Source organism: Hypanus sabinus, unplaced genomic scaffold (assembly GCF_030144855.1).
Source record: "Hypanus sabinus isolate sHypSab1 unplaced genomic scaffold, sHypSab1.hap1 scaffold_1815, whole genome shotgun sequence".
NCBI lineage: Eukaryota > Metazoa > Chordata > Chondrichthyes > Myliobatiformes > Dasyatidae > Hypanus > Hypanus sabinus.
Window position 1 is genome coordinate 9,212 of NW_026779903.1, and position 14,711 is coordinate 23,922.

General features: G+C 47.3%; 1 protein-coding gene across 1 annotated transcript; it reads left to right on the top strand.

Annotated features, from left to right (window-relative positions):
• The first annotated feature begins 541 nt into the window (after positions 1-541).
• On the top strand, positions 542-14,088 carry LOC132387399 (NACHT, LRR and PYD domains-containing protein 3-like). Its single transcript, XM_059959765.1, has 6 exons — positions 542-3,215; positions 4,697-5,488; positions 6,073-6,233; positions 7,784-7,955; positions 8,060-8,125; positions 11,701-14,088. Exons 1-6 carry the CDS (start codon positions 3,206-3,208, stop codon positions 13,437-13,439), a joined length of 2,940 nt encoding a protein of 979 aa, XP_059815748.1. The 5' UTR covers positions 542-3,205; the 3' UTR covers positions 13,440-14,088.
• The last annotated feature ends 623 nt before the right edge of the window (positions 14,089-14,711 follow it).

Below are 14,711 nucleotides of genomic sequence, written 5' to 3' on the forward strand. Positions count from 1 at the left end.
TACACGGACATTGCTGGTATTTCAGGAATTAATTATAGTGATAGCTTGAACAGGTTAAACTTTATTACCTGGAATACAAGGGAATGACGGGGTGCACTAGCAGGCTTCCAACTTTTCTAAGCCATTTGCCCCTCCAATTAAAAGAAGGGTCTATGGACCCCAAGTTGGGAAACCCTGCTAGAGATATAGAAATCTATGATGCTATAAGCAGGGTGAATGCAGGGAGAAGAAATTTTCCCCTCAGGCTGGGTAAGATCATGGATTTAGGGCAAAAACTGACCCATTGAAGAAGATCTGAGGGGGAACTACTTCACTCACTGGGTGGTGCGAATGCAGAACAGGCGCCCAGCAGAAGTGAGAGATGAAGGTCTGATTGTGGTATTTGAGCGATGTTTGGTTGGGTATCTAGATTAGAGAGGTATGGAGGGCTGTGGTCTGGGTGCGGGGGGATGGGACCACACCGAACACGGCACGGACTGGATGGGCTAACAGTCCTGTGACTGTGCTCTAAGGACTCTGCGAATTTCAATTGAAACTTCTGCACATCATCGACATTTGTTGCGGAAGGGTGGTATCCAACAACTTGTTTTTATTTTGGACCAGCATCTACGCCGCTGAGAGTTCTGTAGAGCTGAAACCACCATGAGATTTACTGAATGCCCCTCGACAGGGTAAAAACAACCACTGGAATTTTAGTGTCACCATTACAAAATGGCTGAATGTTCGGTTCATCTTCGTCACAAAGAAACCGAGAACATGTCACACTGAGTTTGTTGTTTCCCTGCTCGGTTATCTTTGCAAACCACTTCCTCCGTCACCAGGGCAACAGCTCACCAGAGCTGCAGAGAGTGTTGAACGTGTTTCTCGCTCTCTGGTTGCTGTCTCTCAGAGGAGAGAGAGTGGCCTCAGAGACGAGGATGCTTTTAGCATTTGCTGTCCGGGATGGAATGAAGAAGATTGCAGGGATAGTATTTATGCAATTCTGATCTGAGTGTCAAACAGCTTGCAGTCAGTGAATCGTTTCTGCGTCAAAAGAACAAAACAAAAATCGCCTGTACTGAGTGCTATATTTTCAATTTTATATTTGTAACATATTGTTCCTGTTACACGACGAGGAAAGGGGCTGCTAATTGACCTGGGCTACACCGCACTCAACAATGAAATAATGAACAACTGTGGTCAATGTAACTGCGGAGACAAGTAGCAGCGCCCTCTTTCTGACCCATTGCCCACGTTTCCCGGCTGATCCACGTCCAGACAAAGGGTCATCAGGCTCCAATTCTGCCATTGGTTGGTGTGGGAGTGTACGTTTTTGAACTGATACTAGCTGAGACACTGCCGCATATTACCGGCAGCAAAGAGCCCTGAGAGAGTTGGTGATTGAGATACAATCTTGGGATGGGGGCTCCAGGAATATGGAACTGACAGTGTCTGGGCCTCGGTCTGCCTTGGTGCTTTTACAGACGCGGCTTGATGTTCCTCCTTCCGCAATGACGCAGACGTCTCCGGGAGCTGGATATTGGTCGCATGACTCTCTCATTGTGAGATGTGGGAACTCCCAGTGTGAGATGTGGGAAAGATATGAGAGTCTCTCGGTGTGGGCTGTAACCCTCTGAGTTTGGACCTGGGATACCAAATTTTATCTGATTTGATCCAGATAAAATGAGTCCAGGGATCAAGCTGTCCGGGTTTATGAGGTGTTGAGCGAGTATTTCTGTTCTGTGCTCAGGTGTTTGGTTGAGAAGTTCCTTTGGAAGCAAAGCAGAGAACGAGTCCCCATTCCATCCCTCACAAGGAGCGGCTATGGTCAAATACGCTGTTTTGTGATTGCACCGGTCGAAAGAGGCCGGGGTTTCAGAATTCAATTTGTATTTGGAAATTCCCCCTGACTGTCACCTGTCCATCGGCCAGTGGGAGTGAAAGAGAAACTCAAGGTGCTGAAGATAGAACAGAACATGGAACAGTACATCGCAGGAACAGGCCTTCCCGCCACAATGGTGTGCCAAACCAGCTGAAAAGTAAATCAACACCCCCCGAAGTAAACTAATGACTCCCTCCTACACAATGTCCATAACCTCTCAATCTTCCTCACACCCTAGTGCTTATCTAAACGTCACTGAAAAGGCCTCCAGTGTATTTGCTTCCACCACCATAACAGACAGGGCAATCCAGGCATCCAGATCACTCTGAGTAGATCAACGTACCCTCAGTCTGAATCAGAGTTTCCATTGACTCACTCAGGAGAAAGTTTGGTGAGTCTCATTTACTGAAACGCTAGTTCTTTAGTCATTACATTTCCGTACCAAGGAAGGTAGAAAATAGCTGGAGTCAGACTGAATAAGCCTAGAAATACCATTTATGCCTCTATCAGACTCAGTCGCAATCATTGCAGATGTCAGCATCAGCTCTGCGAAGCCACGCACATTCCCTCACATTGTTTGTCCATTTCCAACATCACCTCTGACCTTTCCTTGCTTCGTGTTACGTCACAATTCTCTCAAAATGCGTGGAGAATTTCCTTCCGTTAGAAGACGCCGCTGTTGTTTCCTGCTGCAGTGATTGCAGAAATGTGGAATCACCATGAACTACAGCAACATGTCATTGACTCCTCTGTCTATTGCAAGCCTCAATGATATACTTGCCCTCGAGTATATCGTCGTGCAAGCCTCTGCTAAGAGCAAACCCCCTTGAAGCCAAATGTCCCAACACCACATTTCACTCAGTCCGAACTAGCAAATGCCAACCAATAATTTACATTTACATACCCTGTCATCATCAAGTGCTTTTCTACTAATAAATTGTCAGAACCTGTGAATCTGTGATTAAGCAGAATTAGGTTTTACAATGAAGTTATATTCCTGTTTGACCCTGTACCAAAGGTCTGAAAATTAGGACCATTTCAGTGTACACTGTAGCCAGCATTGTCTCGATGGGCTGAAAGGTCGGTATCTGTGATCTGTTGCTCTGTGCCTCTTTCGGAAGGATGCTCCAGACATACAGACATGGTTTGGGAGTTGATGCGAACTGCGGCTCTGAAACAGAGAATGTTTGTACTGTCACATTTGCAAAGTAATCCAACTCTCTCTGACTCACTGTCTGTTTGTTGTGTGTAATTCAGGGCATCACCAGCAGGTGGAGCTGGTCAGCACCGGGATCGGTGTGCAGACAAGACGACGACAATCAACAACCGTCAGTCGGAATCAGAATGGCGACAGGTATGTTCACCTGGATCTTTATAACTAAACTTCTGCCCTGTTGGTGCACAATAGTTCAGATGAAGAAGCTTACACAGGCGCTAACAGGGCAGAGAATAAGTTTCATCGAGCAGTGTCACTGATCCCACTGGTAAAGTGCCTTTGTGTAATCGATCGGTCCCACAGTTCCAGCGCAGGGACCTGACACCAGAAATGGTCGAATGACTCCGCTCACCAGGCAAAGCTTCACCTGAGTGAAAGGAGCCGGAGACCCTGAATCAGCAGGTTGAGAGTGAAACACCAACAGGAATGTGACAGCGGTGTTGTTTGTTACGTAGAAGTCTACAGACAGACGGACATACTCTATTGATCCCGAGGGAAATTGGATTTCGTTACAGCCGCACCAACCACGGATAGTGTAGAAATATAGCAATATAAAACCATAAATAATAATATGTTAATCATGCCAAGTGGAAATAAGTCCAGGATCCGCCTATTGGCTCAGGGTGTCTGACACTCCAAGGGAGGAGTTGTAAAGTTTGATGGCCACAGGCAGGAATGACTTCCTATGACGCTCTGTGCTGCATCTCGGTGGAATGAGTCTCTGGCTGAACGTACTCCTGTGCCTAACCAGTACATTATGGAGTGGATGGGAGACATAGCCCAAGAATGCATGCAGCTTGGACAGCATCCTCTTTTCAGACACCACCGTCAGAGAGTCCAGTTCCACCCCTACAACATTACCTAGGTCCAGGGTTTGTTGCACATCAGGGCCTGTTTAGAAATGAAAGACATCTTCAACTTTCATTTACAAAATTCAGAGGCAGGTGACAAGGGCATTTCCGGGATTTCAAAGATTGTGCGATAATACAACATTTCACGTTTTGTCCGGTCAGCTCTCAACTCCCCCCTCGCTGCGCAAAGTAGATGAGGGGAGATTTCCCAACTCTGTTTTCTGTAGCCGAGCTGAGAACATTGCCAGCATTGGAAATGGCTGAGGATCAGAAGACACTTCATTTGTGGTCTGCATCGGTCTGTCACTGTCTGGTATGGAGGGGCTACTGCACAGGACCGAGAGAATCTGCCGGAAGTTGTAAATATTCAGGGAGGGGTGTCTCAGAAAGGCAGCACCCATTATTAAGGACGTCCAGCACCTAGTGCATGCCCTTTTCTCAATGTTACCATCAGGGAGGAGGTACAGAAGCCTGAATGCACACACACAGCGATGCAGTAACAAATTTGTCCTCTCTGCAATCCCATTCCTAAATGGACATTGAATCTTTGGACACTACCTTACTTTGCTCAAAATATAGTCTTTCTGGTTTTGCACATTTTTTTAAAAATCTATTCAATATAAGTAATTGGTTGACTTGTTTACTTATTATTTTTAAATTTTATTCATTATTATGTATTTATTTATTTACTATTTATTCACAACACCCGTTGTGAATCCTTGTTCGAGCATAAATCACTCTAAACCTGCAATTCATCATTTACTGCAGGTGGGAAATTAAATCGGGTACAGAAAATACTCAAGAGGCTTTTACCAGGTAGCTCATCGAGGGAAGATGATCGGGACACGGGGAGCAAGGTTCCAAAGCAGGGTCAGATTGAGAGCAATGTCCCAATGGAATGCGGTCTGGCCGCAGAGGAGGAGGAGCAAATTCAGCCCAGAGAGAGAGACGTAAGAGACACTGAGCAGGACCCTGGAACTGGAACCAGTGAGGCGACTGCCTGTCAGCCCAGAGACAGTGACGTCAGAGACACTGAGCAGGACCCTGGAACCGGAACCAGTGAGGTGACTGCCTGTCAGCCCAGAGACAGTGACGTCAGAGACACTGAGCAGGACCCTGGAACCGGCACAAGTGAGGCGACTGCCTGTCAGCCCAGAGACAGTGACGTCAGAGACACTGAGCAGGACCCTGGAACTGGAACCAGTGAGGCGACTGCCTGTCAGCCCAGAGACAGTGACGTCAGAGACACTGAGCAGGACCCTGGAACCGGCACAAGTGAGGCGACTGTCTGTCAGCCCAGAGACAGTGACGTCAGAGACACTGAGCAGGTCCCTGGAACCGGCACAAGTGAGGCGACTGCCTGTCAGCCCAGAGACAGTGACGTCAGAGACACTGAGCAGGACCCTGGAACCGGCACAAGTGAGGCGACTGCCTGTCAGCCCAGAGACAGTGACGTCAGAGACACTGAGCAGGTCCCCAGAACCGGCACAAGTGAGGCGACTGCCTGTCAGCTCGGAAACTCATTAAACACGGAATTGTCGAGTGCCCAACAGGGAGTGGGTGAGTGAAACATGAGGGTGATGTGTTCGCAGAATGCGGTGGGAAGCGGGTAAATGTGATTCCTTGTTGGAGGGTTGGTCAGAGAGGGGAAAAGTGTGGGCGTGGTGCATGCGGTGTAGTGTGGCACCGGTTACCGCACTACAGGAAATGTCCTACCTGTTCTGAGGATTTCCAGGATGTGTCTCGGAGGAAATGCAGCTATCCGGATAAGAGAGTATTTCCAGGATATGAGTTATGGGAAATGTATTCGCCAGGAAAGAGAGAGTATCTCTGGGAAGCGACTATCATTGACAGTCTTAATATTTATTGCCCATTTTAAACTGAAATCGGTGAGTGGGTGGGACGGTGGGAGAGACAGGTTTCTGGTGAATGGGTTCCTTCTGGGAACGTCTAGCACAGCGCATTGATGGGTCGGTTTTTTAAGACCAGTGATGGAGATTAGGGCAAAATACGTGTTTCCAGCTGAAAGCAGGTGAAGATTGAGGTTCAAGACATGACTGGTTTGTTAGGGCTGGGTGAGAGCGATGGAGACAAGTGATATTTGAGTTTGTGACTACATTCTCATTTTATATTCGCTGAGCCAGAGTTTACAATCTCTGACCTCCTGGCAGAGGGGGGCGAGTATCGACTGTACCAACTGACCAAGTTCTACAGGGACAGACTCAAACATGCAATTGAAGAGAAAGTTGAACGACTCGGTTGGATGTTGACAAAGGATGGACATTTCAGTAGAGAAGAAAATGAGGTGAGTGTATTTAGTGTATTGTCACTGAACTGCTGGTATCAGAGGGAATAGTGATCAATATTAATCTCCTGCACGTTCTAGGAGTTCTACATGGCAATGGAGACTTTGATCTCTGACTTGTCCTCAGTAGATTTGTTTCAGCTGTTCCGGTGGGGAGCACTGGGAACTGCAGGTTCAGCGTCACCTTTTCGTCTCACACCTGCTGTATTTATCAGTGTACCTGACCTCAGTAAGACCTGTGATGAGGTTCTGCACGGAAGGTGAGTTAGGAAGGTTCAATCACTAGGTATTAATATTGAAGTAGTAAAATGGATTCAACAGTGGCTGGATGGGAGATGTCAGAGAGTAGTGGTGGATAACTTCGTCAGGTTGGAGGCCGGTGACAAGTGATGTGCCTCAGAGATCTGTACTGGGTCCAATGTTGTTTCTCATATACATTAATGATCCGGATGATGGGGTGGTACATTGGATTACTAAGTATGCAGAGGATTCTAAGATAGGTGGCGTTGTGGATAATGATGTAGTTTTCACATTTTACAGAGAGAATTAGGACAGTTAGAAGAGTGGGCCGAAAGATGGCAGATGGAGTTTAATGCTGATAAGTGTGAGGTGCTATAGTTTTGTAGGACTAATCAAAATAGGACATACATGGTAAATGGTAGGGCATTGAGGAATGCAGTAGAACAGTGTGATCTAGTAATAATGGTGCATAGTTCCCTGACGGTGGAATCTCGTGTGGATAGGGTGGTGAAGAAAGCTTTTGGTATGCTGGCCTTTATAAATCCGAGCATTGAGTACAGGAGTTGGGAAGTAAAGATAAATTGTACAAGGCATTGGTAAGGCCAAAATTGGAGTATTGTGTACAGTTCTGGCCACCAAATTATAGGAAAGATGTCAACACAATATGGAGAGTATAGAGGAGGTTTACTAGAATGTTACCTGAGTCTCAGCAGCTAAGTACAGAGAAAGGTTGAACAAGTTAAGTCTTTATTCTTTAGAGCGTTGAATTTTGAAGGGGGGGGGGGGAAGCTTGATAGAGGCATTTAAAATTATGAGGGGATAGATAGAGTTGACGTGGATAGGCTTTTTTCCATTGAGAGTAGGGGAGATTCAAACAAGAGTACATGAGTTGAGAGTCGGGGGCAAAAGTTTAGGGGTAACACGAGTTTAGGGGTAACTTCTTTACTCAAAGAGTGGTTACTGTGTGGAACTAGCTTACAGTAGAAGTGGCAAAAGCAGGTTCAATATTGTCATTTTAAAAACTGGATATGTATATGGACAGGAAAGGAATGGAGGGTTATGGACTGAGTGCAGGTCGGCACGGACTGTGTTACTGTGCTGTAATCGTCATATCGTTCTATGACATCATTGCAAGGTCTGCATATCTGTACTGTTGAACAGGCATTCAGTCTAAAATTAATTTTGCATCTTATCAGGACCGTCGGTCAAATTCACCTCAGCTCATTAATCCAGGATGAATATTAAACTGTGAGATTCACCATGTCTGTCCATCTACTCCACAATAAATAAATTAATTACTGCTTTTATAGAAAGTCACTGAACTGACGGAGAAGGGAAACCGGACAGAGAGTTCCAGACTCTTCCTCAGTTTGGTGAATGGCAAAGGCTCCCGGGCCCGGAGGGCGATGTGGGAATCCTTTGTGATGCGGAGGACTGAGTTACCGAAGTTGGACAGGATACTGAGGGAGATACAGGAGCTCGGTATGTTAAAACCACGCACTGACTGAACACAAAGACACATTGAAGTAAATAGTTGTAATTATTTTAGTTCGGTTTTCATGAATTATTTCTTTTGATTTAAACAGGTCCTGACCCAGAGGAATACATGAACATCGCACAAGGGTTGTCTGAGTTACCCACTGAACTGACAGGTGAGTGATGAAATGCTCCGTTCAAACCACATCTCAAATGTTAGAATGTGACTTGTCAGAATCTGGAAACGAAAATCCACCAACAATCATTCGCCGATCTCTGGTTTCAGGTTTCAATTCAGATCATCTCTCGTTGTAGCCTGAACATTGTAAAATGTATTTTTCCAGCTGTTCCAGCTGTTATTGTATTAATCCAGCCCTTGTGTCTCTGAACCTTCCACTCCAGGTCCCAATGCTCTGGGAATCCCCACTCACCCCAGACATGCTCCTGACACACAGTATGACCCAGTCCAGGTGACCTTTCAGATTCCGAAGCACCTTCTCCTTCGTAATAGCAGCTACACTCAGTCCAAGTTTCTGAAACCTCTACTTGCCTCACATGCCACCGAATCCAAGCAACATCCTGGTGAACCTGTTCTACACCCTCTCCAATCATCCCCAGTGCTGGACAATCAGAAGTGAACACAATACTCTAGATGCTCCCTAAAACCATCAGACTTAGGCAGATAATTAAGCCATCCAGCTCAGTGAATTTGCTCGGCAATTCCTCTCAACCCCATTATCCTGCCTTCTGTAAATGTTGACGCTCTTCGGAATCAGCAACATATACATAGACCTGCATTTTAGTATACCCATTGACTTGTCTTCCTCTGCCAACTATGACAATAATTTCACAGATTGACCTGTCAGCGAAAGCAATTTCTCGCAATATGGTTCCCCGCCAGCCAGGGCAATTCATCACAGTTCCCAGGCATGTTAACCTTGTGTATGAGCCACCCCTGTGGGAACCTTGTCAAAGATTCTGCCAATATCCAATATGGTTCCCCGCCAGCCAGGGCAATTCATCACAGTTCTCAGGCATGTTAACCTTGTGTATGAGCCTCCCATGTGGGAACCTTGTCAACGATTCTGCCAATATCCAATATGGTTCCCCGCCAGCCAGGACAATTCACCACAGTTCCCAGGCATGTTAACCTTGTGTATGAGCCTCCCATGTGGGGACCTTGTCAAAGATTCTACCAATATCCAATATGGTTCCCCGCCAGCCAGGACAATTCACCACAGTTCCCAGGCATGTTAACCTTGTGTATGAGCCTCCCCTGTGGGAACCTTGTCAAAGATTCTGCCAATATCCAATATGGTTCCCCGCCAGCCAGGGCAATTCATCACAGTTCCCAGGCATGTTAACCTTGTGTATGAGCCTCCCCTGTGGGAACCTTGTCAACGATTCTGCCAATATCCAATATGGTTCCCCGCCAGCCAGGGCAATTCATCACAGTTCCCAGGCATGTTAACCTTGTGTATGAGCCTCCCATGTGGGAACCTTGTCAAAGATTCTGCCAATATCCAATATGGTTCCCCGCCAGCCAGGGCAATTCACCACAGTTCCCAGGCATGTTAACCTTGTGTATGAGCCTCCCCTGTGGGAACCTTGTCAACGATTCTGCCAATATCCAATATGGTTCCCCGCCAGCCAGGGCAATTCATCACAGTTCCCAGGCATGTTAACCTTGTGTATGAGCCTCCCCTGTGGGAACCTTGTCAAAGATTCTGCCAATATCCAATATGGTTCCCCGCCAGCCAGGGCAATTCATCACAGTTCCCAGGCATGTTAACATTGTGTATGAGCCTCCCCTGTGGGAACCTTGTCAAAGATTCTACCAATATCGAAGTAGACAACATCCATCTGTAACTTCATCCATCACCTTTGTCACCTCCTGGAGGAACTCAATTAAGTTAGCCAGACACAAGCCCCACCCAAAGCCTTGCTGATGAACCCTCAAACATTCTCCCTTTCATACTCCCATGTGGCAGAAAATATAAAAAGCTGAAGGTATGTCCCACCAGCCTCAAGGACAGCTTTAATTCTGCATTTATGACTATTGATTGGTCACCTGCTATGTTATTACTGGCTCCTAAAAATAAGAACATTTTATATATAAAATTGTAACATTATGTATCTCATAAACGATAACCACTTATTTAGATTAATACATACAGAAAAGCAGAAAGAATACCTGTAGCTTATGAACGAATTTAAGGAACAACTGATAATCAATTATGTAATTCTATGTCAAACACTGGGGAAAGAAGACATCTTTCAATGTTATACTGTATCAAAAAACATTTGATTCTCTCCCTTGGTTGGTTAACAGAAGTTCCAAGTTCCATAAGAACAGTAGTGTGTGTGTGTGTGTGTGTGTGTGTGTATGTGAGAGAGAGGGAGAGAGGGGGAGAGGGGGAGTGGGAGAAAGGCGGAGAGGGGGAGGGAGGGGGAGAGAGAGAGAGAGAGAGGAAAACGGGCAGCTGGGATGCAGGCGTCTGGCTCAGCCACTATGCCCGGTGGAAGCGTTTCTTCCGACAGGAGAAGGGGTAAAGGCGGGTTACTGGTTCCTTACAACCGGTCCCTTTGGGCAGATGGGTCTGGTCGGCCGTGATTGGCAGCTCACCCAGCAACAGGAAAGCTCTGACCTCAAACATCCACTGCTCTGTAACTGTACCCCTCATGGGGAAGAGTTTGGGAGTAAACCCAGTGGATCTGGATCCCCTGAGGCAGTCTTAAATGGTGTTCAACGCAGACTGGCATCTCCTGAAACACCTCTGGTGCCAAGCTGTGTCAGTCTCTGCCGTTCCTTTGTGTACATCAGATGCAGGGAGAGAGGGAGCTTGCAACATCGGCAGAAGCTTCCTCTCCATATCGGAGTGTCCCGGCTTGCAGGGGCAGGACATCCTCGGTCGACTCTGGCAGACGGAGGCCTCATTAGACAGAGCCCCACACCCCCACAGCAAGACTGATGAGTAGCAGTTGTCAAGACTTCACCACCCTCTCCCACAGACACGACGTACATCACTGAGACAGACGGAGGCCTCATTAGACAGAGCCCCACACCCCCACAGCAAGACTGATGAGTAGCAGTTGTCAAGACTTCACCACCCTCTCCCACAGACACGACGTACATCACTGAGACAGACGCTTGTGGTTTCTTCCATTAACAGAGATTCCATCTTTTCACCAATCCTCCATCACTGTGACTGCAAACTAGCCAGTTTCTTTCTTGCCATTCCGAAGGGTTATCGATCCGCAAGTTCACTGCGATTGTCCCCCAGGCACTGCCAGACTTGTGTATTTCCGGCATATTCTGCTCTTGTTTTGATGCAAGAGCAGTGGACACCCGGGACACCCCAGTGTGTAGCTTTGCCAAAATGCACGTTGTCCTGCTCTCCATATTTCCACACCAGATCAACATTAACATCGTCTGTTAATGACGCAACAATGCTTTAAATATAGTGAAATGTTGTAACGGGAGTGCAGTCAGGATTGCAATAGGATATCAGGGGAATGTTCACCTTCATCAGTAATTAGTGTCAGAATATGAGGATTAGATATTTTTCTGAGACAATCATCGCTGTCAGTTCCTATGTCTGTGGACAGAATTTTATTTTCTGACCTAATATCCATGGAAGCATTGAATTAATTCATGTAATCTCAAACACTGAATATTGGAATGTAGTTATAAAGTTCTTTGTCAGTTGAGCTAGTTAACATTTTAACCATGTTATCTGTTCCCATGAAGATGTTCAACAGAAACACAAGGAGACTCTGCGGGCACAAACTGAAACACTGAGAGTGAACACGATCCTGATGAGGGAGAAGGTGAAGGTTTTCCAGCTGCTTGATCGATACACAAAGCTCACGGTCATTTCTACTCTTCGAGTTCGGAGATTGGTGGAACATGAGCTGCTGGCAAGAGGCAGAGACCACGAGGAGTGGAGAGAGGAACATCTCCGCAGAGAGCTGGAAAAAATCCGGACTGATCAGTTGTTCCAGAGCAGCTTTTCCCGGAGTAAATCCAAATCTGGGAGTTCGGCAGCAGTGGCCGGAGTCCCAGGGATCGGGAAAACCACAATGGTACAAAAGATTGTTTATGATTGGGCCACGGGAAAAATTTACCAACAGTTCCAGTTCGTCTTCAGTTTCAAGTTCCGAGATTTAAACACGATCAATTGTACAATCAATCTCTCGAACCTGGTGCTGTGTTTCTATCCTTACCTTGGGAATGTCCTGAAATCACTGTGGAAGAACCCAGAGGGAATGCTGTTTATATTTGATGGCTTGGATGAATTCAACGACACAATTGATTTTGCTGACAGCCGGAGAAACACAGACCCTCAGGCCTCATGCACAGATCCTGAATTCCGGTGCAAGGTGTCGGACATTGTGTACAGTTTAATCCAGGGCAAGCTGCTCCCAGGGTGTTCAGTGCTGGTGACCACCCGCCCCTCTGTGTTACATTTATTGGAAAAAGCGAAGATCGGTGTCCGGGCTGAAATCCTGGGATTTGTTGGTGAGGAACGGAAGGAATATTTCATCAAGCATTTTGAAGATCAGATGGTGGCAGCAGCTCTTTTCAAACACGTGCAGGAGAATGAGATCCTGTACACCATGAGCTACAACCCCTCCTACTGCTGGATCCTTGCTCTGGCACTGGGCCCCTTCTTCACACAAAGAGTCAGGGACCCGCAGGGAGTTCCCAAGACCATCACCCAACTGTACTCCTACTATATTTACAATATCCTAAAAAATCACGGCCGTGAGATTGAGAGACCCCGTGATGTGTTTCTCAGGGTGGGTCAGATGGCCTACAGAGGAGTGTCCGAGAAGAAGATTGTGTTTGCAGACGGAGATTTGATCAAGTTCAATCTGCAGCCTTCCCAGTTCCTGTCCGGGTTCCTGATGGAGCTTTTGGAGAGAGAGGATTCTGCCCACAGCGTGGTGTACACATTCCCACACCTCACCATCCAAGAGTTTGTAGCTGCAGTCGCACAATTCCTGACTGTACATCCCGATGATATCCTGAAATTCCTCAATGAAGCCCACAAGACAAAAGATGGGCGATTTGAGGTATTTCTCCGTTTTGTTGCTGGTCTCTCCAACCCAATGACAGCTCGGGGCCTGGAGGAGTTTCTGGGTCCATTTCCTCATCAAACAACCTGCCGGGTGATTGACTGGGTGAAGGAGGAGGTTAAAGGCCAGAGTGGAAACACGGGTGACATTGGGAGAAGGAGACTCCTGAACACATTGCACTACCTGTTTGAGTCTCAGAATCGTGGACTGGCTCAGGCCGCACTGGGATCTCTGAAAACACTTTCATTCAGTGGAATGACAGTGACCCCGGTTGACTGCACGGTCCTGTCTCATGCCATCGGACTCTGTGATACTATAAAACACCTCGACCTGGAGAACTGCCACATTCAGTGTGAAGGAATCCAGCGGCTGGGACCCGGGCTGAGCAAGTGCCAGGAGTTGAGGTAACTTGGTTTATCTCTCACTCAGAACTCTAAAACTGTTCCATTGTGCTGTTTCCAAGTGAACGGATTTGGGTAAAACTGCAGTAAATCAGATTGAGATGTATTGTGACAAATGCCACCCCCTTCATCCTGTGCGATCACTCTTCCCCATCCCGATTATTCCTGTTGGATTTCTCTTAGCCATTACCCTTCCTCTAGTCAGATTTCTCTTCCACACACCCGTTCCTGCTGTGGGATCTCTCTTCCCTATCCACTTCGTCCTGTCGGATCACTTTCCTCATCCCCCTTACTGTGGGATCTCTCTTCCCCATTCCCATTCTCCTGTGGGATCTCTCATCCCCGTCACTCTTCTTAATGAGGGATCTCTCTTCCCCATCCCCTTTCTCCTCTTGGATCTCGTTCACCCATCCCCTTCCTCCTGTGGGATCTCCCTTCCCCATCCCCCTTCCTCCTGTGGGATCTCTCTTTCCCCATTCCCATCCTCCTGTGGGATCTCTCATCCCCATCACTCTTCTTCATGAGGGATCTCTCTTCCACATCCCCTTTCTCCCATTGGATCTCGATAACCCATCCCCTTCCTCCTGTGGGATCTCTCTTCCCCATCCCCCTTACTCGTGTGGGATCTCTTTACCCATCCCCCGTCCTCCTGTGGGATCTCTCTTCCCATTCCCCTTCCTCCTGTGGGATCTCTCTTCCCAATCCCCTTCCTCCTATCGGATCACTTTCCCCATTCCCATTCTCCTGTAAGATCTCTCATCCCCATCACTCTTCTTCATGAGGAATCTCTCTTCCCCATCCACTTTCTCCTCTTGGATCTCGATAACCCATCCCCTTCCTCCTGTGGGATCTATCTTCCCCATCCCCCTTCCTCCTGTGGGATCTCCTTTACCCCTCCCCCTTCCTCGTGTAGGATATCTCTTCCCATCCCCCTTCCTCCTGTGGGATCTCAGTTCCCCATTCCCATCCTCCTGTGGGAGCCCTCATCCACATCACTCTTCTTCATGAGAGATCTCTCTTCCCCATCCACTTTCTCTCATGGATTTCGATAACCCATCCCCTTCCTCCAGTGGGACCTCTCTTCCCCCTCACTCTTCCTTGTGTGGGATCTCCTATATGCATCCCCCTTCCTCCTGTGGGATCTCTCTTCACCAACCCCCTTCCTCCAGTGGGATCTCTCTTTCCAATCCCCATCCTCCTATGGGATATCTCTTCCCGATCCCTTTCCTCCTGTGGAATCTCTCTTCCGCATCCCCTTCCCCCTATCGGTTCACTTTTC

Bases quoted from the DNA above. Each gene is read 5' to 3' on its own strand.
- LOC132387399 (XM_059959765.1), top strand. The intron at 6,234-7,783 runs GTGAGTGTATTT...CTGCTTTTATAG, and splicing joins TCAGTAGAGAAGAAAATGAG to AAAGTCACTGAACTGACGGA. The intron at 8,126-11,700 runs GTGAGTGATGAA...GTTCCCATGAAG, and splicing joins GTTACCCACTGAACTGACAG to ATGTTCAACAGAAACACAAG.